The 27,973-nt window shown below is 40.5% G+C and overlaps 3 protein-coding genes across 6 annotated transcripts; all 3 read left to right on the forward strand.

Moving 5' to 3' along the window:
• The first annotated feature begins 237 nt into the window (after positions 1–237).
• LOC137600162 (probable ATP-dependent RNA helicase DDX5) lies at positions 238–9,965 on the forward strand. The gene is made up of 13 exons (XM_068321607.1): positions 238–426; positions 2,981–3,161; positions 3,350–3,446; positions 3,549–3,682; positions 4,397–4,462; positions 5,392–5,533; positions 5,622–5,782; positions 6,128–6,300; positions 6,500–6,610; positions 6,981–7,042; positions 7,137–7,196; positions 8,643–8,864; positions 9,149–9,965. The coding sequence occupies exons 1-13, from the start codon at positions 386–388 to the stop codon at positions 9,601–9,603; spliced, it is 1,905 nt and encodes a 634-aa protein (XP_068177708.1). The 5' UTR covers positions 238–385; the 3' UTR covers positions 9,604–9,965.
• A 439-nt stretch (positions 9,966–10,404) lies between these two features.
• polg2 (polymerase (DNA directed), gamma 2, accessory subunit) lies at positions 10,405–15,711 on the forward strand. The gene is made up of 8 exons (XM_068322119.1): positions 10,405–11,153; positions 11,652–11,751; positions 12,707–12,812; positions 13,315–13,500; positions 14,383–14,520; positions 14,627–14,707; positions 15,327–15,427; positions 15,518–15,711. Exons 1-8 carry the CDS (start codon positions 10,682–10,684, stop codon positions 15,681–15,683), a joined length of 1,350 nt encoding a protein of 449 aa, XP_068178220.1. The 5' UTR covers positions 10,405–10,681; the 3' UTR covers positions 15,684–15,711.
• A 228-nt stretch (positions 15,712–15,939) lies between these two features.
• On the forward strand, positions 15,940–27,528 carry srp68 (signal recognition particle 68). Of its 4 annotated transcripts, none has more exons than XM_068321326.1 (17): positions 15,940–16,071; positions 16,534–16,600; positions 17,422–17,535; positions 17,872–18,067; positions 18,203–18,285; positions 18,414–18,523; positions 18,690–18,769; positions 19,114–19,254; positions 21,335–21,430; positions 21,548–21,612; positions 23,014–23,167; positions 23,261–23,355; positions 23,932–24,058; positions 24,141–24,216; positions 24,323–24,375; positions 24,459–24,693; positions 27,370–27,528. In XM_068321326.1, the coding sequence occupies exons 1-16, from the start codon at positions 15,984–15,986 to the stop codon at positions 24,684–24,686; spliced, it is 1,773 nt and encodes a 590-aa protein (XP_068177427.1). In that variant the 5' UTR covers positions 15,940–15,983; the 3' UTR covers positions 24,687–24,693; positions 27,370–27,528. The 4 variants fall into 4 exon arrangements, with proteins under 4 accessions (XP_068177427.1, XP_068177428.1, XP_068177426.1 ...); XM_068321327.1 differs by lacking the exon at positions 27,370–27,528 and adding an exon at positions 27,319–27,337; XM_068321325.1 differs by lacking the exon at positions 27,370–27,528 and adding an exon at positions 25,247–26,588.
• The last annotated feature ends 445 nt before the right edge of the window (positions 27,529–27,973 follow it).

Consider the following 27,973-nt stretch of genomic DNA (forward strand, 5'->3'; position numbering starts at 1 on the left):
TTGCATTGATGATGGTAGAGTCTGATCGCTGCGCAAAGCCTTCTCCAGCACATCCCCAAGACTCTCAATGGGGTTAAGGTCTGGACTCTGTGGTGGCCAATCCACTAGAAGACATTTCGTTAATGTAAATTGGTGTGCGGGAAAAAAATAGTACCGGCACTTGTTGTGTTCTACTCAGAGCTGCAACACGTCGCGCATTGATACAATGTTATACGCCTTCGGTTGACGTCACATCCGTCTTTGTAGACAGACTTTTGTCTGCCGGCATTTGCTTTTTATTTGCACGTCTTTCGGATTTAGCTGTTAGATCGATCCTCTATTTTCTAGACCCACTTAAAGGATTTACACGAAGTCCATTTTTTTTTCCACAGTAGTTTGTTACACAATGCCTGGATTTTCAGACCGAGATCGTGGCAGAGATAGAGGGTAAGTTTAGTCGGGTTTCTTGACGTTAGCTGAAATGAATAGCTTAGCGTTTGGTTGGCAACGACAGGTACGTCAAGGCAGTTATTGACAATTATTGTCTTATATTTAATATTGCTACTGTCATTTGTTCATAGTTGTGTATTCTAACATGAAACTAGATTTAGTGCAGCCTATAGCATTGTTTTATCTGTTGTGTCCCCCGTTTCCTTGCCAATTTGAGGTAAAATGGCAGCTAACGACGGTCTGTACCGATGACAGCCTTATGTTGCTTGTTTATTGGTCACGTGACGCAGTTCTTCAAAATGCACATCAGACCAACAATTGTTTGTGAACCGACTGTAATTAGTAGTGTCGCATTATATGACTATTAAACTAAGACCGATAATATTTTATATTTTAGTGTTATTGTCTCCAATTGATCTCGTTCTTTTAATCTAAATATTTTTGCAAGTGTTATGTAGTATATGTGAGTGCCGGAAATTTATTCACCTAAACAAAACCGCTAATGTTTGCATGTGTACTGTTGTTCATCAAATAAATATAATTTTTGTATTCATATATTCGGAAGATGGTTTCCATAAATATAGAAATAAATGTTGAATGAATCATAGAGTAAATCAAATCTTTTCTTTATGTATGTTTGTAATTTAAGTTTCTCTGGGCGCACCATCGGCTACAGCCTAAGGTTGTGGTAGATCGGGTTATGCTAGTTTCCGGGTGACAATAAAAATAAACAAAATACATTTCATTCCTCAGTGGTTATTGTCGAGTTATTAAATCAGAAATTCGTTTCAGCTGCATCAGATACGATAATCCAAGTGTGTAGAGCATCAGGATGCTACAACCGCCTTCAAATGAGTACATCCTGTTTGCTTCCACACCTCAGTAACACAATTAGAACTAGAATGATAAGTGAACATAGTGGCTGTAAATCAATAAATGACATGAACTCAAATGGCACGTAGTGTGAGCATCAACTTAAGGCATGGAGCTTGTCTGCTTGTTATTTCAACAGGTTCATAAGTCCTTTAAAAAACCATTACAATTTTCTTAATTTTTTTTCTGCTTCATAGGTTGGCATTAAATTAAATATCTAATAGCAGAGCTTTATTCAAAAGATTTACTTTCACTTCACATTGGCATGATTAACAGACCAAAACAATAGTGGCCATCCCTCTAAGATGACCCCTTTACTAAGGAGACATTAGTTCCTTATTGCAATGTAACCATGACTGAAGAAGTCTCTTGGATGAGAGACGAAACGTCTTCAAGAACTTTCTTAATGTCCAGTGGATCGACTCAACAGCTTTTGGATAACCATGACCTGGATGACTGAGAACCTACACAGACATGTAACCATGTCTTGTTTAATTTGTTAAATGAAATTATAAAATCTCTCAAAGCCGTTGTTTTTGCTATTGAAATGATTTATTCCTCTCTGCAGTAAGGAGAGAACTTTAATGATCGAGAGAAGAAAAATGTCAGAGAATATTAGAGACAGTGTTAGATAGAAAAGAGAACATGTTGGAATCAAGTACGATTAAGAACCAGGGTCCTGCGGCAGAATTGAAACCAGAATCTGAATCTTTAAAGTCCAGATGATGCCCGACCTTAATCATTTTTTTCCTACTCAAGGCTTCATTCTTATTTTCTCGTAAGATGAGATGTGGACAGTTAAGTTGAAAGATTGAGAGATAAAAGAAATATGTCACAGGTGTCCTGATGGATTGTGGTGGGGGTTTTTTTACGCAATTCATGAGCTCAATGGGAGTAGCTGCTGGCTTACGTGACACCTAGTTATAAAATTCAATCGGGTCGGGTCCGGAGCTTTTTGAAACCAATTTGAATTTTTTTTACATCAGCCCAAACGCAAAAGAAATTTATTGCAAACACATGATAACAGAATGCATTTTTGGGGAGGGCATGTCAAGCTAAAATGCAAATAAAATGCAGATTTGTGATGTCAAGCTAAAATGCACATTTATAATTACTTAACACAATTTTATTCCAAATCATGTACAGTAATAGCCTGCTGATTTATTACTGCCACCTACTGGTGGTAGTACTGCATCACTACCGGGTTAACGTAATACAGTGTGCCCTTACGCATTCGCGCATCAATACTTGCGACTTCACCTCATCGTGGATTTTTGGTAGGCAGTCACATGACACCGTAGGCACATTCTTTTGGCTGATAGCATCCAGAAGTGCGCTTGCTTCCGTGAGTCTAGGACTTAGGTGAGACACAGAAGTGCTTTAAACAGTCGATAAGAGTGTGGGAAAAGGTAATGCAGATAGAAAGTGGTTTAATATCAGTATGGGAATGGTTCATAAATGTCTAAATTACCGTAAATAAATTAATAGTACGTTGCTATATCGCAGAATTTGTTATTCACTTGTTTGTTCCTGGAATGAATTAACCGCAAGGAACAAGGGATTACTGTAAATACAAGAGACATAGTTTATGATCCAGTATTACCAACCCACAGTTTGTTACTTGACCCTTACGTCAGTTAGTGGCTGTGTTTCATTCTGTGTGTCTTTTTCTTACAAGGTATGGTGGGGGACCACCTCGTTTTGGTGGTGGTGGAGGAGGCAATCGGGGTGGCCCTCCTCCAGGAAAGTTTGGCAACCCTGGTGAGAGGCTGAGGAAGAAGCACTGGAACCTGGATGAGCTTCCCAAGTTTCAAAAGAACTTTTACCAGGAACATCCAGATACCAGTCATAGACCACTTGTAAGAGCTGTCTCTAACTTCCTCTCTTGTTTAATTTAAGTGGATTAAATTGCGAGATGAAAGGAGAAAAAAAAAGTATAACGTTCAAAGTGACACAATCGATAGCTTCTCTGCTTTATTGTGTGGGTTGTGGATATGTATTCATTAGTCAGTTAGTTCATTTTTAAGATATATTCTTCCAATTCCAGCAAGAGGTTGAACAGTACCGAAGAAGCAAAGAAGTGACAGTCAAAGGCAGGGATTGCCCCAAACCAATTCTAAAATTCCATGAAGCCGCATTTCCAAGTGAGTAGAAATGTATTCTCTACCATTCAAAGCTGAATTAGACCTTTGATTTATATTTTATTGAGTTTCAAAAATGTTCCTTTTTTTGTGTTACTACAACAGGCTATGTCATGGATATTATCAACAAACAGAACTGGACTGAACCAACCCCGATTCAGTCTCAGGGGTGGCCAGTTGCACTGAGTGGCAAAGACATGGTTGGCATTGCTCAAACTGGGTCCGGGAAAACCCTTGCAGTAAGTGAAGGTTTTTCAAATTGTGGAGAAAATGGTAGTGTGTTGAATCTGACAGCCTTTTTAGGAAGTTGCTAAATTACATAATATTATTTTTAAAAATTACATAATATTTGGTATGTTATGCTTGTGTTTTGTGCTAATTTAATGCCACATTGTACAGAAGAACTGACTCAAAAACAACAACATTCAATTAGCAGCACAGTGGGTAGTGGGTAGTACTGTTGCCTCCAAATCATGCAACTTGAATTGGTCACTATAAATTGTCGTTATGTATGAGCGTTAGTGGGTGTTTGTCTTTTTGTGTAGCCCACCGATGAACTGGCAGCTTGTCCAGGGTGTACCCTGCCTCTCCATCCATAGTCAGCTGGGATAGGCTGCTGAAGATGAGATGATTACGATCATCCCGTTTTCAAGATGATTAATAAATGAATAAATAACAATTTATGATAAATGCTGATGTTGGTGCGCAACATGTATGAGTTCATTCATTCATTTTCTTAACCGCTTTGTCCGTCGTAGCGGGTCACAGGCAGCTGGAGCCTATCACAGCCGTCTTAGGGCGTGAAGCAGGGCAAACTCTGGGTGCAACAACCATGCACGCTCGCACTCACACACTACGGGCAATTCGGAACGGCCAATTAACCTGAAGCGAGTTCTAAAGTTAAATTTTAGATTTCAGTCCTCCTGTTATTTATTCATTTTTTTTATTCATAGTATCTTCTGCCAGCAATCGTACACATTCAACACCAGCCATTCTTGGAGCGTGGAGATGGACCTATTGTGAGTATATTATTTAATCTGTGATTCTTTAAATACAAAGGAATAATAATGCTGTGAGAAGATTTTCTGATAAAAAATGTTTATTAAACATCTTGTTAAATGTTTTATGAAAAATGTCTGAATTGACCGGGCAGATAAAACACAATATTTCTAACAATCACCATATTATGCCAAATGTTCTTATTATACTGACCAATGCTTTTCAAATATAACTGAATATCCAAATTTTTTTGAAGATCCCCTTAATTTGCCAGGCAAACCGAAAGTCAAGGAAATCTCCATTTACGTGATTCTTTATAATTTAAAAAAAAATTTGTTATATACTTTTATAATCCCCGAAGGGAAATTAAGAATGCACACTCTAGTATGTTTGACAAACACACACAAAGGGGCCTGTAAGCATGCAATGGGAGGTAGAGCGCCCAAATATGCAGCTTGTAAGGGGGGCGGCTCCTTGCTCAAGGCGCCTCGGCATTGCTCCGGAGGTGAGCTGACACCTCCCACTGTCAGCTCACACTTTGGGTGTTTTGGGGCAGGAGCGGGAATCGAACCGCCGATCTCGGAACATTGGATGACCCGCTTTACTGCTGAGCTTTGGTGAAAAATTACCCAAAAATGATTATACTGACAGGATTCTTCTAGTCTGGGATGGGGGGGGGTGAATTGATTGTGGTTATATTCTTGCATGCCATTTCTGCTTGAAAGTGTCATGTGCTGAAACAAGATAGAGGTGGAACCAGTCTGTAGAAACCAGTTTGTATTGTGTTAAAGATACTTTGTCTTGTCTAAATATTGTCTCACTTAAATGATGTAGAAACTACCTATAGGTAAATAGTGTATCATGTAACTATTTCTAATCAATCCACTTGATGGATTGAAGCATTTATTAATAAATGCATATGATTTAAGATGCATTAATCTTTCTTTAGTGCTTGGTGCTGGCGCCAACCCGTGAGCTTGCTCAGCAGGTGCAACAAGTGGCAGCTGAATATGGCAGGGCTTCCCGTCTCAAGAGCACCTGCATCTATGGTGGTGCACCTAAAGGACCACAAATCAGGGACCTCGAGAGGGGTACGTACACACAAACAGACACACACACACACACACAAACACTACAAAACAGTAATGTATTTAATTTTTCTCTTCTTTTACCTTTTAGGTGTTGAGATTTGCATTGCTACCCCGGGACGTCTCATTGACTTTCTGGAGTGTGGCAAGACTAATTTGCGTCGTTGCACTTATCTGGTGCTGGATGAAGCTGACCGCATGCTAGATATGGGATTTGAACCTCAGATCCGCAAGATAGTGGAACAAATTCGAGTAAGCATATTCTTTTAGTTGACAGGCAGTCAAATTTGTCTGATGTAACCCTAACCCTTGCCTCACAGTAGAAGTGCTTTGCGTCATCAAACATGAGGTGCATTATTTGTTAGTTATTTTACTCGGCACCTAAATTGAGAAAACATTTGACTTGAATGTTACATAAAGTAAGTACACATACACACAGGTTGACCAAAATGAGCAAACAACACTTACTTTACAAAGCAGACTAGCTGTTGCTGATATAAGTAACTGGCAGATCCTTCAGTTTCTCAGACGTAGACATGAAAGCTAAATTTACTTCGAAGCTACAAAGTCACTATTTTTTTCTGTTTGTCTTGTCAGCCAGACCGTCAGACCCTGATGTGGAGTGCAACCTGGCCTAAGGAAGTTCGCCAGCTGGCTGAGGACTTCTTGAAGGACTATGTCCAGATTAACATTGGCGCTCTGCAACTTAGTGCCAATCACAACATCCTGCAGATAGTTGATGTTTGCAGCGATATGGAGAAGGAGGACAAGTGAGTATATTCTTCCTATATTCTTTATTACCATCCGCTGGACTGTTATTAGTTGGAACTGTTTGATAAATATTCAATAAATTATGAAATTTCAACCACCATATAGTGTAGTGCCATTTGCTATGATTTTTTTTAACCATTTTTTTCTTCGACAGCATTTCTCTTGAAGTTTTACCTCAATCATTTTGTGTCCTGTCAGATTGATCCGTTTACTTGAGGAGATAATGAGTGAAAAGGAGAACAAGACCATTATCTTTGTGGAGACCAAAAGGCGTTGTGATGAGCTCACTAGAAGAATGAGAAGAGATGGGTAAGGGTCATTAAAGTACGTTACTGGGTACTTTAAAGGACACCGACTGAACTATGATGGAACTGCATGAAACCAATTCAAGTTCAGTCTTTCATTAAAATGTTATCACCTGAGGGTGCATCTGGGGGAGATAGTAACTGAGGCATAGCAAGAAAGTTTGAGATTGAGTTAATGTCACATGTGCCGGTGGCTGCGCAGGTGGCCTGCAGCCTTGTTTTTTCATGGGAAACAAAGTAAAAATAGGACTTGTTAGGGTGTCTGCATTAGTTTAAATTGAACAGTTTCAACTTAATATGTTATGGTTGCTGGTCTTGCTTTTTATTTTGTCCCATTATTTTTTTGTTTTTGTTTTTCTATCTGTTCATCACAGTTGGCCAGCAATGGGAATTCATGGAGACAAGAGTCAGCAGGAGAGAGACTGGGTCCTTAATGGTGAAATTTACTGAACTCCATTGAAAGTTAAGGTTAAATAAAGTGATTGTCAGGCTGTTTTCTAACTGAACTGAAACCTTCCCTCTCCATTCAGAATTCAGATACGGCAAAGCTCCGATTCTTATTGCTACAGACGTGGCGTCCCGTGGCTTAGGTCAGTACGCCATTGAATGGCACCACTTGCCTATCAGTGTTACACTTATTTTAAAGAAAGTGATTTTGCTTTCTTTAACTTTACTATGCATTTTCTGAGTTTTTCCTCACCTTAAGGTGGAGTCTTTGTGGCAGGCGCTAGGCATGACAGTCCCAGGCCTCGAGAGGGAGAAGGATGACATATTGGAAGTGCTCAACTGGCTTGCCACCCAGTGGGCCTAGAGAGGTGAAAGCTCTTGTGTGCCAGTGATCTACAAAAGGCTGTGTGGCTAAGCCTTTGTCTCCGATATGTTGTTGAAATACGCCCACATCTGTTCTCTGTCCATGGATTTCACCCGACAAATGCCATCCAGCTGTTTCCAACTCAAACACCCAAAAAAATAAGATGCTCGTGTTGTGACTTTTGCCTTGCATGCTGTTGTGTTAGAAAGCGCTGTATTGCAAGTCACTTGTTTGAGTTTTGGAACTATTGTTACCTTTTCGGAGCTTGTATCACATAGCATGGGTGCTTGTGAGCCTGTCCAAACCTTCGGTTGTTTTCTTTTCACGTCAAAGTGCTGGATTTCTTGAAATGGAGAGAGCAGTTTGAAATATTTTTTCTCTGAAAATTTGATGAGACCTGGCACATGTTGCAAAACGGTTAGTGCGAACACCTAGTGAAAGGACAAAGAGTGAGACAGCTCAAACCAAAGTTCCTCCCTCGCCTGCGTTTTATAGTCATGTCGAGACCTGCCAACGACAGACATTTTCTCAAGTGAACACTGGCTTCTTGGAAGATCTTGCCTTGATGAGACTGATGAAAGGGTTAAGGGAATTGTTGTTGCGCCCAGGGAATGGGGGGGGCCTACAAGGTTTAATGCTTGGGCCTTTTTCATTTTTGCCCGTTCAAATTAGTACTTAGTCTATTTTGTCTTGGCAAGACGTGCAGTGCGGCCTTAAATATCAAGCTTCTTTTGAGGGAGAACTGGGAAAAGCTGACCTGCAAAAAAATGTACCACTGAATGGTCCAATATTGGCACGAGGAGGCCCCAGTGTGTATCGTGGCCCTAACTGCATAGAAGCTCCTGGATGTCACTTGACAATTTGTGGGGGATTTCGCTGCATTGGGAAAGGACTAGTGAATGCATACTCCTTTATGGTAAGACTTAAATGGATATTTCTCCCTTGGTTAACTAAAGGGACACTGAATGTCTTTTGGGTGTCTTTGATTATGGTAAGCAACTTGGAGTGTGCATCCTTTCTCTCTTCCCACAGTAGTATTCCCATGGAGTAGACGTGTACAAAGTCATACATTGTTTTTAACACATTTCTTCCACAGCCGAATGACCGATTTCTTTCCCCAGCCTTCACAGCTGCTAACTTTTTTCCCTTTGATCTGGCTGTTGTGGTGTGCAAAATCCTGTGTGGCCTCCGTGTTTTGTTTTGCCACACTGCAACACTTTCACAGATGTGGAGGATGTGAAATTTGTCATCAATTATGACTACCCTAACTCCTCCGAAGATTATATTCACCGCATTGGACGCACAGCCCGAAGTCAAAAAACGGGCACAGCCTACACCTTCTTCACCCCCAACAACATGAAACAAGCCAGCGACCTGATCTCTGTGCTCCGTGAGGCCAACCAGGCCATTAACCCTAAGTTGATCCAGATGGCAGAGGACAGAGGAGGTACAATCTGATCTTCTAAGTAATGTTCAGGGAAGATGCAGAATATATTTTAGCATCGATCTCTTAAACCGTGATCCATTACCAAAGAGAAAAGATTTAAGACCATGAAAGTTTTTGATGCCAGGTTCCTTGTTAATAATTGAAACAATACGGTCCCACCATTAATGTTCTGACCAATCGTGCAAGTTCCGTGCCTGAAAATGTCACAACTATCACCCCAATGTTGTTCTAGGTTGAGTCTCTTATCTTTTGTTTTGCCGCTCTCTTGTCTTCATCTCATCCAGGTCGGGCACGGGGGGGAAGAGGTGGCTACAAGGACGACCGTCGGGATAGGTATTCTGGAGGTGGGAGGAGCGGCTTTGGTGGTAGTAGCTACAGGGACAGGGACAGCGATAGGGGGTTTGGCAACGGGCCGAAAAGTGCCTTTGGTGGCAATAAGGCCCAAAATGGTGGCAGCTATGGCGGCGGTTGTAGTAACTCCAGTGGTAACTATGGCAACAACAATTACGGCAGCAGCAACGGACAGGGCAGTTTTGGTGCGCCAGCAAACCAGGGGGGGGCCTTTGGTAACCAAAGCTTCCAGAGCCCCCCTCAGTTTGGGGGCATGCAGAGGGCCAATCAGAATGGCATGAACCACCCACCCTTCCCATTCAACTCTCAACCACCACCCCAAGGCCAGCAGGCCCCACCCCCACCACCAATGGTGCCCTACCCCATGCCACCACCCTTCCCACAGTAGAAATGGTAAAACACACATATATGGAATCAGTTTGAGTTTCGTTTAGTCTTGAAATGTTGACTTATTATAATTGTTATTGTTTGTACTGTTTAACTTTTTTGCTTGTAGCAGGGTTGGAATTATTCAGTAAACCCAGAGCATTAAACGGAGTCACACATAGACACATCTCCTATCGTGCAACTTTGATCGCTGCACTTTTCCTTGACTGATTTTTCTTTGTTTATTTTTGTTACATTCCTCGGTAATTTATTTTTACTTGGTAATGCAGTGTTTTTGGTTTGTGGTATGTTTAAAGTGATGTTCTGAAGACCATATAAAAAGGTGCTTGCTGCCCTTTTTGAATAAAATTTAAAAAAAAGGGACCTGTCGTGTGTGTGTGTGTGTGTGATATATATGAGCGACTGATTAGAGTCAGTTTTTAATGTGAATCTTATTCTAAATCAGGCTTATTAAATGTTGGCTTATTGATTTTGACCCAGAATTTATGGGTGACCTGCTTTACTCAAATATAGATTACGATCATATAATTGCATGTCCTTTTGGTGAAAGAAATTAAATAATGATCAGGTTTTGTGCAAACACTGATCTATGTTGCAACAAAATTACACCTTATAGCAAGTTTTTAATTCAAATCCTTCACGATACTATTATTTTAACTGGTTTGAAAATTAAAATTTACAATATTAATAGTTCATTCATTAATGGTTGTATTTAGTAATCCTGTACAAGTTAAAACTGCGGACTTGTATCAGGAAATACGCAACAACCCGGAAGCGCAACAACCCGGAAGTAAAACGATTTGGTTGTACGTCACGTGTTTCCCGTGAATTTCAAACACTTGTTGATTCGGCTTCAGTTTGTGGCGCTGCTGTGTGTCCAGTAAGCTCCCTTTGTGCAGTAAACTAACTAATGAAGGAATCGAATTCCCTGCGTTCTCCTTTAAAGTTTGGTTCCGATCTGAGTCGATGGCCTCGGGCATGTGTTCAGTGAAGCTGTCCGGGTCTGATGCGTGCTCCACCGGAGTCCCCGCTTCATCAGATCATCCGACGAATCGTGCCATTCTCTGAAGGTTCCCATCATGTTTTCATGCTCTGTTAGGAACGTCCTGTCGAGGCGTCACTTCTTTCCCGCAAATTTAACACCTGCTTCGCAAAACATCAAGAAATACTGCAAAACATCCGATGAGGAGCTGGATGATGGCGTTAGGGCTTTAACGCACCTCTGTGCGGACAGACACTACATTTCACCCGGTGAGAGCAACATGGAGCTGTTCCGGCGGGGGGTGAGCTGCAGGTACGGACCTCTGGGCATGGAGCTGAGAAGGAACTTACTGCAGCAGTGGTGGCACTCTGTGACCAGATCAACACATCAAGTGTTCGGAATAAACAGCACAGACACATCAACAGATGGACAAGGACGACTGAGGATTGTTGAGTCTGGAGAATTAAAACTAATTCTTGAACAACAAGAACTGAGTAAAGAGCAGCTCATCCAGAAGGTTGAAGAGCTGCTCCAGAGGTCTCCATCTGTGAGGACAAACTTTCTTCAAGGTGGATTTCTGTGTGCCCTATTTTAGACAAACACTATTTGACATGTAGTTACATTGAAAGTGATTTACGTAACTCGTATTATGTTAATGCAACCATATAGTTTGGTCTTCAAGTCAGACCATCCACTGCCCAGCAAATTAAAGAACTACAATAGGATGAATGAGCAAAGAAGAGCTTTTCAGTTCTGTAGAATGCTGCTAGACTTTGGGAGGGTCCATCCTGATCAATCTCCACCAATCAATTTTCATAGCTTCAGTATCATCATTAGAATAATATCTTAATGAGTTTTGATTATGCTTTTCCATTCAAAATTCCACATGGATGTCCCAATTTAAGGCTGGTGAGCCAATCCTGCGATTTCTATGTGATCAGATGGTACTAGTACATAATCCTCAAATTATAACCAAATATAAAGAGTCAGTGGTTGCCATGTCAATTATAGTCTTTGTTTAAGATTGGAATTAAATGAATTCTGAATAGAATTTTTTTTGTTTTCAGGTGCTTTAGAGCAGTTCATCCCCTCTTCAGACCTGGTGAACAGGAAGCTGCCCTTTGGATTGGCTGAAAGCGGTCTGTGTTTCCAGCCCTCTGGTGGCAGGTGACACTTTTTCTACTCTCAACTTTACATTTTTTTAAATGAGATTTTAGAATTGGGGCAAATACAGTACATGGACCTTTTATATTGAGTAGTGCTTGATGTGATTACATTAATACCACCTGAATCAATATGCAGACCAGTATGTGGATGCAAACAGAATTATAACTATTTCCAAAAATATTTCCCTGTAAATTATAATCCAGGAATAAATCAAGGGTAGATTACGTTCCCAAAAACTTTTAGTTGTCAATTAAATGTCCATTGATTTAAATGATCCCTGTAGGTATTGAAGTCTTTCTTGTATCATCGGGTGAAAACCAGTCAACTCAATTCCATTTTAGTTGTATAGCTAGATAGACAGATAGATACTTAGATACAATAATCCCAAGGGAAATCCAGGAAAATTTACCTCAAAAATGTTATCTCTAGTAATTTGTAGCAGAGAAAGACCTCCTGTTATAGAACCAAACTTGTCCCCCAGCTCTTTGCCTATGGATGCAAGAAAAACTTTCTTATAACAAGCAGAAACCTTGAGCAGGACCCCAGGCTCATAGTAGGTGGCCATCTGCGTTGACCGGTTCATGAGAGAGTTTCTTTGGTAGAAAGGGTCTCTCAAATGACCCGAATCACAGAGAATAAAGAATAAATAAAGTTAAAAGTAAAGACATAAATACGAAAAGAAAAAAAGAGGTGGAAACAGAAGTAGGGAGAGACAAAAACAGCAACAGAGACAGACAATGACAGAGAGACAACGACACAGAGCAGGAGGGAGAGAGAAAGAGAAACTGAAAGAACGTAATGCAGTTATTAAACTGCAGGTCACCTCACTTTTTTTTCTAGGTAATAGCTTTTCTTTGTTTTTGTGAAGCAATAGACCTGTTTTATTAAAGATCAATTACCGACCGTACATGTTTAGAGCTACTGTGTTCCAATGGGGTTCTATTTTTCCTGCCAGTTCAGCTGAGGTCACCCAGACGTCTCTGGTGTGGTTCTGCCCTCCTCGTACCTCATCCCAGTGGTTGGATCACTGGGCGCGGCAGAGGCTTAAGTGGTGGAGGAAAGTGAGTATTTTAGGCAAAGTTTCCCACATTAATAGTTATGGCACCAATATATACTGTTCCACACACCTAGCTTCTTTTTTATAATACCTGGTGCAGACCAGGGGGCCTTGGTTAACAGTCTTATGAAAACAACATCACTGATGCAGCAGTAGTATAACTCTATAAAAGGCTTATTATGTTTAAGAGTTAGTCACCAGATATGTGTAAAAAGAGTAGATGATCACCATTATTTAAAGACATACATTTGTATGTACAGAATATGTATTCTAGTGAGTTACAGATTTTTGTGGATGACTATTATAATAAAGTATTTAACAGTTTTTAAAATAATTTCTGGGGGCTTTTTGTGTTTATTTTGAAGATCTTGTGACTTTCCTCCTTATTTAATTTAAGATGCACTTGTTTTTTTCCCATTAATCAAGTCAAATGGTATATCTTAAAATTATTCCTCCATCAAAATTGTTGGAGTTCCATGTGATCAAGTCAACCTATGTCTTTCTAGTTTGCGTTGTCTCCATCACACTTCAGCAGTGTTGATGTCCCAGAGGAAGAGCTTGAGGAGGTGGCGTCGCGTGGGTTGAAGATCATGTACAGGTTCCCATGGGGACAGGAGCCTCTGGAGACGCTGTGGAACCGAGGAGTTGCTGAGCTGCTGCAGGTCCACAAAGGAGCCCGTTCCAAACTGCAGGTCAGTCTGCATCATCTTTTGTTTAGTGTCCTAACATTGACGCCGAATGTTTTTTTTTGTATGCAGGCTTTCTGTGTCAGCATCCAAATTATTATTTGGACCTGAAAGCAGCAGAGGATGGGGAAGCCCTCCGATTGCAATATCAATCTTGCAGTAACACTTTTGTCTTCACAAAGATACCCCCGGAAAAATGATTGTGAATAATAAATAGCAAGCGGACAGAATACGATGTGGTATTTAAATGGTATAGACAGTATAGCATAAATTGCTATAAAATTGTTTGTTTGAACGCCAGTGACAAAACACATTTGTACTAAATTATGAGCCATGCCGAAGCCATTCGTATTGCCCTGTAGTGAAGGGTCTAGTGTAGGGCAGGAATCAGGGCTGCACATGTATGATAAAATTAGGCGATACACGGTATGTTTTGGAACAGGAAGGGCTTTTGTTTGCCATTACTGTGTGTAGTTTGTCTGTATCTAACAAAATTTTGAAAAATTGGAGGCTTGTGTTCGGTGTCACAAAGTCGCCATATTTTACACAGCGGGGACAAGTACGTGTCCAACATGCAATTAGGTGTATTTTTCAGAATGTGCCTTGTTCATGCACAGTGTGTTTGTCAAAATGCTCAGGAAGTTCTGAATTTTGATATTTCCTAAATTTTAAATTGCACTGAAGAACAGTTTAGAACAAAGTTACAGCTCAGCCACTGAGGTGAGGTCATCTGTGAATGTTGTATTTAGACAGGAAAACATTTTATTTAAGGTTGTGAGTTGGTGGTTATATTTTATGTATTAGCTTTTACCATGCTAAATGTTTACATTAAACTTCAATTGTCAAGTCAGTGTACCATAGATTTACGCCGTGTTATCTGCCTTTCAGTATGGAGATGCTCGCAAGTCAGTTCCTCACGTTGTTTCCGTAACCGCAAACATGGACCGCGGATTGATGTCCTTCCTTTCCAACTCACTCCAGCAGCTTAAGAAAGGTGACAGCAAGCAGATGCTGCAGCAGAGAAAGGTGAAGAGCCAACAGCTTTCTGGTTTCCGTTTACATCCTCACTCTGCTCTTTCTTCTTTATTGTGATGGGATTCTCTGTACAGATTTGCTTTACTGTTGAACTCAGGTTCTGAAGTTGCATCCGGTGTTGGCTCCAGTCAAAGTGGCTTTAGACATTGGAAAGGGACCCACTATGGAGCTGAGACAGGTACTACAAACATGTGTGACAGCAGATGTGACTCTTTCATTGAATTTTACTGATTGCCTAAATATAGTAAAGAACATACAAGCTAGTCGATACGAGCCGTCTCTCTGTCCACATTTTTGTTCAACATACGAGCGAAAATCTGACTGACTAGTCGTGCTTTGAAACACCACCACTAGTTGCATGGATACAACATCAGCTGAGGATGTGTCTCATTCTTGCTCACGGTGTAAAGACACAGCTTGTGACTTGTCATACTTTGTCATTGTTTACGACATATATCATTAATTATGTGCAGATAAAGTATGCATGTCTATTGGTTGATAAAAAAAAATTTTTTTTCATAATTTAGAGAAGTTTTTTTTAAAACAAGGCTGGAATGGATTAAATTGATTTTAGTGATTTTAAATGGGGGGAAATGTATTTAAGTTACGAGTTGTTTGACTTACGAGCTCAGTCACAGAACAAACAAGGCAGTCAAGAGACTGCAACATCCTGCGACACCATCGCCTCTGGCTTCATGAAAATGTTGCTTTTTGTTTTGTGATTATATTTCATCAAGTTTCAGAGACGCGTAATAACACTGTAGTGTTTAATTTAACAGATTTTCTCTTACTTTTAGGTGTGTGAAGGGCTGATGCTGGAGTTCTTGGAGGCTAACATTTCTGCGTGGCCTGGGTACCTGAAGACTCTGCCAACATCATTGGAGCAGCTGAACACAAAGTAAATCCATCTCTGGGTTGCCATAGCAGTATCTTGCGTTACCGTCACCTGATGTGCCTGTTTGTTTGTTTCTGTGTCAATGTGTTTCAGATATGATGAGATGGGAGTTCTTTTTACGGTGGTGATCAGTGAAAACTCGCTGGAGAGCGGCCTTCTTCAGGTCCGCAGTCGAGACACCACCGTCAAGGAAACCATGCATATCTCAGAGATGAAAAACTTTCTGTCCACATACATTTCTGCTGCATATAATGGCTGAATCGACTTTTGGTTTTTGCAATAAAACAAACGGAATATTGTGCTGCTTCATTTTTACAACCGTCTTCATACAAATATATAATCCCAACATCAAGTGAGAATTTTTTTTAATTGAGCGACCGGTTTCAGTGACGTTTATTTTCTTGACTGACTTCCTGTCAATGAAACAACGTCAAGGCTTTGTCGTTATTTTATGTTCTCGCGAGATTTGGGCGAAGCGCCGCCCCTTCCTGTTACGTCATCGGACCCTGGCTCTACTTGTCACTGGGCATGTGTGCCTGCACCTAACTTAGCATCAGCGATGACTACCGACAAGCAGAACGAAGCTAAAATTCCCTCTATGGATGAGAATAAAAAAAAACTACCAGACGGCGGCCTTGGACTGGAGAGTATCCTTTATGAAGCGATGTCTGGGGGAGAGTTCCGTCACCGTTTGCCGGTGCGATAGAGGGGGAAGCTCCAGTTTGCTAGCTAGTTAGCTCCGCTAGGAGAAAATTAGCTACAGTTAGGCTACGTGTCACTGAAGGGGGCTCTGTGTCCGGCGTAAAAACAGATTTAATGATCAAGTCACAGTTACCAGTCGGGTATTAATATTGTTTGAATGGTGAATATATTTTAAGTGTCTTATAAAACGAAATGTTCACGTTTTTCAACTGTAAATCTGAGAGTTTAACTTGACTACTGTTAGCTGGATCTAAAACGTACCGCAGCACCGCTGCTATACTGGAGTTGAGTGTAAAGACGGTGCTAACCTGACTGATGGCCTTACTTTTAGTATAAAATACAAATATTCTTCTGGAGTATCCTTCTGTGTAAAGCAATAAACTTTGTTCCTTAATAATATATTGCAGTCTTGCAAATAATCAAAGAATCCCAGCAGCAGCATGGTCTGAGGCACGGCGATTACCATAGATACAAGTGAGTGACTTGATCCCCGCCACAGCTGAAACATGTGTGCAGACGTGTCCGCGGTGATGTCCCGTTAGTTTCCTAAGCCTAGCGACTATTTCCACTAAGGTGCTTTTTTTCTGTCATCAAAACGCAGACTTCTGGCAGTTCTCAACTTGGATTTGATAGATCGATTAAATAATCGATTTACCAAAATATGTCGTTTGGTTGCCTCATGTTGTGTTATGTGAATTACTTTTACTGCCCTTTTGGTCAAAGAGTAGGTTCTGTGAGACTGATGATGTTTGGGGGGAAATTACAGAAGTGTTCAGAGTGATTTCATTAATAGGGTTTTTTTTGTATTCTATAGTAATCCCTGAAGGTAAATTAAGAGCACATTCTAGTTTCCTCAAACACATGCATATGTATTAGTTTGTACAGGCCCTGTAATACACACACAGGGAGGCAGGTAGAGTGGTGGGCAGCTCCTTCGTGGTGCGCCCCAAATGAGCAACTTGTAAAGGGGACAGTGCCTTGCTCGAGGGCGCCTCGGCAGTGCTCCGGAAGTGAGCTGACACTTCCCACTGTCAGCTCACACTCCAGGTGTTTTTGTGCAGGAGTGGGAATCAAACCGCTGACCTTGGGAACATTGGGCGACCCGCTCTACTGCTGAGCCACTGCCGGCCCTCATTGATCGAGGAAATAAACTGTATTGCATATATCACTCAAATGAAATAAAGTACAGCAGCTAATATTGGCATTGTGGGAGGCTGCTACAAATGAACCAGCACATGGGAAAAGTGGCAGTATTATTGCACATGAATGTAACCGTGTTTGTGTCACCTCTCAAGGAACTACTGCACCCGCAGATTGCGTCGCCTGCGAAAGGCTCTGGGTTTCAAGCTGGGCAACCGACACAAATTTATTGGGAAGAAGATAACGGTTGAAACTGTGACGGACAGCAGGTGAGGAATGAATCATCTGAGACATCCAAGGGGGTAGTTCATTTACTGATGTTTTGGAAACTGTTCATGTGCATAAAATTTTGGATTGATGCAACAGTGCAGTTTGATGCAAAGTAATTGACATCACACAATTTGAGTGAATCCTTCAAAACGTAGTTGCCTGTTGCCGTTTGGTACTCATCACCCTGAACCACAATTATAAATACGCCAAACCTTTTATGAAATGTGTTTGATGAAGATAATACCTGATTCTGCTGACTTTGAATTTGACTCTATAGTATTAAATGTGTCCACTGACTGCCACTAAACATCTTATACAACAAACCCCCGACACAGATATCTGTTGATGGTTGTGATGGAGGCGGAGCGTGCATGGAGTTACGCCATGCAGCTGAAGCAGGAGGCCAATACAGAACCGCGAAAGCGCTTCCACGTGATCTCACGACTACGCAAGGCTGCCAAACACAGCGAGAAGCTGGAGAAACTCTGTGAGAGCCCCAAAGTTGATGCCAAGACCAAGCTTGAAGCACAGGTACACAAAAAGCAGGTGTCTTTGGTCTGCTTTCAGATATACGAGTATAAATGATTGCGTTATTCTTCCAAGAAAATAACCTATTGTTCTAATTTTGTACAATAGTTATGGACTGAAGCTTGTGTATTTTTTTAGGCCTACACTGCATACCTGGCTGGTACGGTCCAGTTTGAACTGCAGGAGTGGAAGCCTGCCATGGAGGCTTTTAACAAGTGCAAGTATGAACATCATTTTCTGGTCATGAAGTGTTTCTTAATGTGTTCACAGATAAAATGGAAGTGTGATTCTGATTCAAGAATTTTATGACACTTTGACAAAAAATAACATTAAAAAAATGTTTCATCAGAACCATCTATGAGAAGCTGGCTAGTGCGTTCACCGAGGAGATGTCTGCTCTGTATCGCCAGCGTGTGGAAGAGATATCACCCAACATACGCTACTGTGCTTATAATATAGGTGAGTAACACACATAAATGGACAGGCTGGGGAATTTGATGTCTGTCAGCGTAATTGGTATGTAAGACAAAAAAAAGGCATCCCCATAAGTTAACGCAAAATGTCACAAAGCCCATTACTCCTACACAAGCTGTTCAATTGTATTTATTGTTCTGTCCCTTTTCAGGTGACCAAAATGCCATCAATGACTTGATGCAAATGAGACTAACTGGTGGAGGAGGAGGTATGATGGCTGAGAAACTAGAGGTGAATATGCCAAAATAAGTCGAATTATATTTATACATTGTGTGCAGAAACAGCATTAAAAACAAGATGAACATGATCATAGTGCACTGTTATTATAACCTTATAAAGTTTTTATAAAACAAGTGATTTTACCCATCTTTAAATTGATATAGATATTTATTTTCATCGTCAGATTCAAACCTTTTGGGCTGTTCCACACTTTTCACTGATGTACGAAAGCATTTCTGCTGTTGTCGACAATACCGTTAATTCAAGTCAGTTTTACGCTGACCCCATGAAAACAGGGGTCTCAGGTGATGATTCTTGTGTGTTTTTGTTTCATATATTAATTGTTTTCACCGTAGGCCCTGATCACTCAGGCAAGAACCAAGCAGGCAGCCACCATGAGTGAGGTGGAGTGGCGAGGCCGGACAGTACCAGTCAAAATCGACAAGGCCCGCGTCTTCTTGTTGGGTTTAGCAGACAATGAGGCCGCTATCGCTCAGGTCAGTATTTTCTCCTTGTTGGAGGAAATTTTCTTTATCTCAAGTTGGTATTTTATAAACCCCACAGCAAAATCAGCTCGAAGCATTCAAACATTTTTTGCTAAACAAAAAATAACCAGAAAATATCTACAGATAGTTTTCATTTCTAAGGTGGTTAAGACTTTGGATTCCTCCATGCAGCTTCATGTGTTGCATCATGTTGAACCCGTTGATTCCTTCATTTGAAGCCTTCAGTATGCAATTTCTAAAACTTTCAGTAGGTGGCACTCTCCAATTTACAATTGTCACTGTCATCACAGCTCTGGAGCATTCCTACCTTAGAAACCTCAGTACAAACCTATAACCTGTAATGGTAGAGGTCATCTAACCTTTCACATGTCCTTCTAAAAGAAGTGTTTCAGATGCAGGTCTGGGAGGGTAGAATATAGTGGTAGAAAATCCCAGAATACTTTGTAAACATAGGCACCATAAATTGAAGACGATAACCGTTGCAGTAAAAGAAATGTCTAGATGTTATATATCTTTGCAAACGACCATGCGAAAGTGTCAATTTTCGGAAAATGATATTCATTTTGATGCAAGATAATTTGTAGTTGAATGATTGTAATGCACACTACAGAAAAATAGCTATGTATTTTTTTTAGCCCACACTATTCTCATGTTAATTGAGCCCATTTTTCTGACTGGCACTAATCCCTCATTCCTCGCGGTTAATGCGTTCTAGGACCACGAGCAAAAAACAAAATTCCGTGATGTAGCAACAAACTATTTTATTATTTACCGTAATTTAAGTGTTTCTGAACCCTCCCCATACTGATATTAAACCACCTTCTATCTGTATTACCTTTTCCCACACTCTTATAGTTTAAAGCGCTTTTAAGTGTTTCTTTAATACACAAACGTGCGCTGCGTTCCACGAGTCTTGGAACGAAAGAAATCTGAAATCAAACTTGTCTGGGAATGAGTGACCTGACAGTTGTATTCTTTTGATTGGTAGAAATGTCCATGATCAGTCTTGATCAAAGCGTAGCTTATCTAATGACGACGACGGACCCCTTGTAACGCCTTTGGGAGGGAAAATCAAAAAGCAATGTACATATAAAAAACAAACAGTGGGATTTAAAAAGAAGAGGATTTGGGATTGGGTCCAAATAGCCAGATGGACATCACACAAACAAAACAGAGTTCCCTTTCTGTTCTTTAGGACTACCTTCTATTTCTTTATAAGGGCTCAAAACATGTTATTTGGACATAAACTTTGTACTCTTGAGAAAGGCACTGCTAGCTCCTCCCTTCTGTAATCAGTTTATCTAACTAACTATTCCTCTGAACAATAGAAAGATGCTTGGCTGGTTGAGCCAGTCCTGCTAGGCGTATCCAGGGTGTTGCCACGAGTATGTGCCACTTAGGAACACGAGTTTCTGGGTGTATGTGAGCAGCATGTCATCAGTCACCACCACCAGAACCTTCTTGTAACATTCCTAAGAAGCTTCTCTTACGTCTTTTGAGTCCATATTCTATCTGTAATCACAATTGTTTAAAATATATTTTACATGTGTTTAAAATAAAGTTAATAAAATAAAGTTGGATTCAGTCAGTCAGTAACACATCATTCCAATATGACCTTTTTTGGAGACATCTTAGGGTATTGTGTTAGTGCAGTGAGGAACACAGGCCTGTTTGTACAACTGATAAAGATAAGTGAGGTGAAGAACAATCCTGTCATTCACAATGACCCCTAACCTCTGAAACTCCAGTGTCTGATTGCTGATCTGTTCAGGAATGTGTGAAGTATGTTGGGCCACATACCTGTGTCTGCTCTGTTCGACACACCTTCAGTGTCCATTGTTAGTTTGAATTAAATTACTACAGCTCCAAAATGGATAACTTGTGATTTTATAAAAAAATATTTTCTTGCATGTGATTGATTATAAATATGTGTTAATATGAAAGAGATATTGCTCTTTTGCCATGTTAATGTTTATAACATATCCAACAGTCAGATTTTGAATGTGGGATTTCAAAAGTCACTGTTAGAAATTGTCACTGTAGATCACAATAAGTGTTCCTTTTCCTCCAGGCAGCCAACGAGGAAACCAAAGAGCATCTGTATGAGACCCTGCTGGCCGAATGCAGAGACACCATCCAGGCTGTGAAAGAGGAACTCAAGAATGAGGTGGTAAAATGCTGCATAATAAGATACCCATCCACAAAGGGGGTGGATGTGACTTTAGAATTAGAATTAGTCATCAGTTTATTTATTTATTTATTGAACTACTGTTCATCTTTGCAGAAACAACGAGAGAGGAGCTCTGATTCTGAAAGTGGAAAAGTGTCCAACCTGCAGTTCCTGCACAGGTAAACGGAAACCCGACATTGTCCTGGTGAATGCCCGGATCACACTAGAAGTATTATTTCCTGTTGAGATACATGCTCTTAGACGCAGCCATCAGTCCATCCTGTAGTGTCTAAAAAGTATTAAATGCCACTGTGATGACTTAAGAGGAATGGCGCTGCTACACATGAATATTCTACCACATGCGTCTTAAAATTGTCTTGCAATTGATATTCACACCTAAGAATTTGTGTTATTTACCCAAAACACAAATTCTTACATTTGTTGCACATCTCTCAACATTTTGACAACAACTAGGAGATGAAATTCTGTGAGTGAACACATCTGTCGCTCCGTAGCCTGTCGTAAGCTCGTCCAGTCGTTTCACTCGGCCCGTGTCATGTGATCAGATGGCCTGCCTGCCGGTCAATCTACACACCCGTCCACGCCCTCAAGCACATGAGCAGTTTTCAACAGAGCTCTGTGAACAGATTACTATTACTAATAGACAACTATTAGGAAACTAGTGGTGCAAGAATGACAAATGCAACTAAACCTTGTTGAGTGTTTTCTAACATCTTAGTGAGACACAGTCTTGGTTGGTAGTAAATATTATAGATAGTGATGACAGCAGTTCAGCAGCGCTAAAACCCAGCTGAGCCGAACGAAGAAGAGCGTAGGTGTGGCTGAGAAAACAGACTTAAAGAGAGCATTCAGCGTTAAGAACACACCCACAGCGGAGAACAGTAACTGTGGCCCAGGGTAAGCCTCGACTCGTACATTTGTGACAGATATTTACATGTTGATTGTGATAATTGCCAGTGTCAAGAATTTAGGCCGGCATTCATTCATTCATTTTAGAGGAGAGGCTTTGGAAGGAGGACTGAAGGGAGGGGTTGAGATGTATTTCAGTCTGATAGTTTAAAAATCTAGCAATTCTGGCTGGTTTTAATATTTAAACTGACCTCAGCTTCACTTGAAACTACATTTGTGAGACAGCCACAGCATTGGTTTGAATACTTTATTCACCCAGTCAGTAACACAAACAGAGAGGTGCATCAAACAGAACCGGTTAACCCACAAGCACTGCAGCATTTAACAATCTTTTTTTTAATGCTGACTGGTTTATAACAACACAGCAGAGCACAATGCCCCCACCTCAGTTTATTAAGTTTAAAAGTATTCATTACTGATTCAACTGCTGCCCGTCTTCAGAATTAGTGCAAGGAATGACGTGGTTTGTTTTGTAATCAAAAGTATGAGTGACCTCAGCAAGAGTCATTGTATGCAAGAAGTGTGTATTAGTTACGGATTATTTCAAATACGCCAAATTCATAGTGACACTGAGAGAGAGAAAAAATCGATCGATTATAAAAAAACGATATAGGAAGTGAATAACAGGTGTCATGTTGGTGTCCACCCAGCTACCTGACCTACATCAAGCTGTGTACGCTGGTGAAGAGGAACGACAGCATGGCCTACACTCTGCAGGCTAAACTGAAGGAACCCGAAACCGACGAGAACAAGAGAGGGGCTCGTCCACAGGACCTCATCCGTCTGTACGACATCATCTTACAGGTGAACGTCGGGACTTGAAGTTGTTCACTCGGCCTCGTCTGTCACTTCCCCCTCACAATGAAACGCTTCCCTGACCTTCCTCCATCCGTCCAGAGTCTGGCCGAGCTGTCCACCCTCCAGGGTCTGGAAGACGACCACAGCTTCAAGATGGAGGTTTCCCTCAAGACTCTGGTCTACAAGGCCTACAGGTGACTGGTTAAAAACATGTCTACTAAAAAACACTCTGAGCAGTCAGGCCTGGATAAATCCAGAAGTTTGTGACAGGAAAAAAACCAACAAAAAATTTCTGGCCTTTTACAGATACATGAAATCCATTCATTGATCCTGACTCTACAATATGTAGCTACATACCAGTGGACAAGTCATATCTCAGCTCTGTCCTAATGTACATTTTAATCTATCACAGCTGTATCGTCATCGTCATCATCATGGCTTCAGATCTTTGGGTTTTTCTTCCAATTTTTAAAGAAATTAAAAAAGGTGTTTCAGAGTCTGCATCCGCATCAGAGATTCACTGCCACCCAAAAATTTTTATCAAAATATATTTAAAACCTTTTGAGATCTTTAAAAAGAACTAACAGACAAACAAGCAAAAGAGGAGGAGTCGGTTCTTTCTCTTTCTCCACCTTTTTGTTTGAAGGTTTTTATGTCTTTATGATAATCAAGCATTTTGAAGGGTTTTTTTATGTGCATATTTCCATACATTAATAAATACGTGTGTGTTGTTGATGTTGATGTTGTCATTGTTTCTGTGTTCGTCTCAGGTGTTTCTTTATAGCCCAGTCTTATGTGCTGGTGAAGAAGTGGAGCGAGGCGCTGGTTCTGTATGAAAGGGTCCTGAAATACGCCAAGGAGGTCCAGTCTGATGCGAAGAACCTCAACAACCTCAAGGTCAGTCCTATAGAAATCAACACACACGTTGACATAAACGCACAATGAGGAAAAACATTCTGAGATTTTCGACTTTTTCTAGGATCTGCCTGACGTTCAGGAGCTCATCGCTGAGGTCAACGCGGAAAAATATTCTCTTCAAGCCGCTGCCATTTTAGGTGAGAACCACTGTTTTCATGCCAGCTCCCTGTATTTCTGTACAAGAACCAGTTTGGAGCGGTTCTGCTGCGCCTCGTTCACAGTACGTGTGTGTGTGTGTTTCAGATACTGATGAGACTGCTGAAGTTCCTTCTCAGCAGCAGGTGAAGGATAACACGGTAAGAGAATGACATCACTTGAGAGGTTTGAATAAATGTTGTTTTTAATTATATTTTTTTCCACAACTCCTCCTTTCATACAGCCACTCTGCAACCGCCTTGATAGCTTCCGCCTCGACCCCACCCTGGTGGGGAAACAGCCCAATCTGGTCCCGTTCCCTCCTGAATTTCAGCCAATCCCCTGCAAGCCTCTGTTCTTTGATCTTGCTCTGAACCATGTGACCTTTCCATCGTTGGACGACAGGGTGGAGCAGAAGGGCAAGGGAGGTCTCACCGGCTACATCAAGGGCATCTTTGGCTTTGGCAGCTAAATCCCCAGTAAGAGCCCCCAGGCCTTTACTGTACCACCAACGACCAGCCTTGGGTCGCTTGTTAGTTAGAATCATTTCAGTAGATTTTATGTTTTGATTTTTAGTGCATAAGTTCACAGTGGGTGGATTCTGCAATTCACGGAGAGCAGGTTGACTTCAGTCATCCAGGGAGGATTTTAGAAACCTACTTGAAACAATTTCAAATAGTGACACCGTCCAACTCCACCTGCCAGCTCTAGTGAGAGCAGCTGGCTGTGTGGATTCCAAACATACCAGCAGCTCCTACTATGAGCTGTGAGGGTGTCTCTGTGGTTTCACAATCCTAGCAAAGCGAACTGGAACACCCGGGCGCCTTTTAGTTTGATGAGTTTTTTTGTTTTGTTTTTGGGTTATGTAAACATCTACATGTAATTATGTTAAATTGACAGACATTTCGATCATTGCCCCCCTAAAAATACAATTAAAACATCGTGGAGTTTTGCTTTGGCACCTACTTTGACTTAAAGAAATAAAGTTTAATTTTCCTGTGATTTTTTTTTTTTTTTTTTGGTGAATTTCAGCTGCATCTCTACGTCCCTCCGCTCATCCTCTCCTTTGGCCTCTCCTCTCTGCTTGATGGAACATTTAACTTACTGTACTCATCAATTCATTGTATAACAAGTCAGTCCTCCAAGGTCCCGTCTGACAAACACTGTCGTCATATGGACTCTAATGCTACCACAGGTTGTTCAAATGGATGATGAAAAACGAAGCCAAGAGTCAAAATGGGAATTTTTTTCTGTTTTGAATGTTACAAGTTTCAGTCCATGATGACTGCACAAATCACACCATATTTGCTGCTTGACATCTGACACTGAAGCTGCCTCAGCTCAGCTACAATTTTGACAGATTTATAATTCACCTTTTCTACAAAAAGTATAATTCAGTGTAATTAATTGAATCTGAAACAGAACAGTTCTAACCTTGATGTCTGAATTGCATTTATTCGGCACTTTCTCAGCATCATATAACCATGCATCATCAAAGTACTGTAATACAGATTGGAGGAAGTACTCTGCACATATTACTTAGGCTTACATACAGCTTTTGTTCACTGTCGTGAAAATGGTTCCAGTTACTTAAGCAGCGGATGGTGTGATGATGCATATGGATAAATAATCATGAATTGGTATTCACTGAACAAGCTCAAAGGATATGCTATGCTGGAAGATGCTCATCATTTCTGAGGGCATAAACGGACTATGAACATAAATACATCAGGATCAATCCATGGGTTCTAAAGTTGTTACACTGACAGAATAACACAAGAACTAATAGTTTTCTAGCCTTCAACCACAAATTAGAGGAAACCAATGTAATTTTCTCCTGGTGTCTCTTCAGCTGGTGATTCTACTTATCTCGATAGTCATAAAATACTAAGTACTATTGTCGGTTACGTATAGCTATTTCAACCTAACCGGTGTCATGTTTTTTTCTCTTGTTTTTATACGAAGGAATTAAAAACAAAAGTACTGATTTCCTCTGTCAACCTGGAAAACAATTCATGTTCCATAATTGTTGGAAATTTCCAGCCCTATGATTAAAATTCATTTGTCATTCTGTTCTAAGATGAAGAATTCAGTGACATCAAGGCCTCACATTTTGCATGGATGAAATTCTGAAGGAATGGTGTGTGACTCATGTGTGGGTGTGTTTAGAGTATGAAGGATGCCTCAGCAGGGCGTGAATGTGTGCATTCACTGTACTGTGTGTGTGTGTGTGTGTTCATTGTATCACTTTGCTCTTTACTCAAACAACCAACTAGAACAAGCCCATTAAAGAGTTTTTTAAGACATGCATTACTTGCTGTCCATCATCTGCACAGATACTGTTCGACATATCTGATTATCTGCAGGAACAAGTCACCAACTATCGGTGAAGTCTGCCACATCGTGTTAGTTAACCGTTGTCTGTTTTGCAGTTGTGAGATGATAGATTAAATTTTAAACTTTGTATTTAATTACAGCTTTTCTTTTAGTGAGTACATTGACAAGCTTTAAAAGCCTAAGGCTCGGTGAATGTACCAAAGCTTTGTAAACTACTGTGTGGAATGAGACGGACACACCCTCAGAGACACGCTTGTTTCATTCCCATATCTGGGTTCTGCTTTTTGGATTTTACGTTTTTTGCACTTCGTTATCTTTGAAAACACGACATGGTCTTACCCCTAAATCCTTTTCATAAAAAGCACTTCACATCAATTAGCAAATAGTAGCATGATAGCAAGCTGCACTAAGATGAACGTGGACCACTTTTTTTTAATTTAGATATATACATTAGAGATTTGCTGTATTTGGTGCGGTTCCCTGATCATGTGACATCATAATCATTCGTCTGTTCAGGACAGGCGAGCTTTTTGATTTGTTACTCAAGGGATTTGAAAAGTGTCTCAGAAAAGTGAGACACCACTAACAAAGCATGTCACCAGGCAGCTTGTGATTTAGCACCACAACAATCAAAACAGTCATTGACCAAACAGCCTTTTTTTTAGGGTGGGGAGCTCGTGCCGTCTCGCTGCTTTCAGGTTGCATGGTGTGTGACTGTGGCCAGTCAGATATGACACATATGTTTTTATTTCCACCCAATTTTTCAGACAGTGTGGGGGGACAACAGGTCTCATCAACAGTGTGAAAATCCTCCACAGATTCTGGGAAGTTCTTTGTGAAGAGTGGGTCATCGTCCCGCGTGATGACATCATCTGGAGGTTGTGCCAGTCCATGAGGAGGAGGATTACTGGTGTGATCAACAGGACTGGGACACACGTTGGTTACTGATAGCGTGAAATGTAACAACATCCAGTTGTGTCACTGGATGTGCAAACATTTTTCTTTTTGTTTTTTTTTTTGTGTTACTAATTGTATTTAAATTATTAACAAAATGAATTATTTTCAAAATTCCACACAATAGTGTGATGTCATCCCATCTGGTGTCTAAATACTCTTTGGGTTTGTTTTAGAGCTTTTGTTTGTATGACATGATTAATTTTAATATGACTAATTTGCCAACTTAAATTTTTCTAATTTTGATTTCATTTTTCTCAGAGTTTTGCTTCTTGTCTGAGTTGCCTTAATAATAATTTGCATTATTTCAAGTTTTGAAACAACAACAACAGAAATTGCATAAAATTAAGATTAAATACACTTTATTAATCCCCAGAGGAGAAATTGTCTTTTCAGATCCATTAACTAAATCCATTTAATATCCTTCAAATTTAAATCAAGAAAATACGGACAGAAATACTAAGAAAA

The sequence above is a fragment of the Antennarius striatus genome, chromosome 8 (genome assembly GCF_040054535.1).
Source record: "Antennarius striatus isolate MH-2024 chromosome 8, ASM4005453v1, whole genome shotgun sequence".
Taxonomy (NCBI): Eukaryota; Metazoa; Chordata; class Actinopteri; order Lophiiformes; family Antennariidae; genus Antennarius; species Antennarius striatus.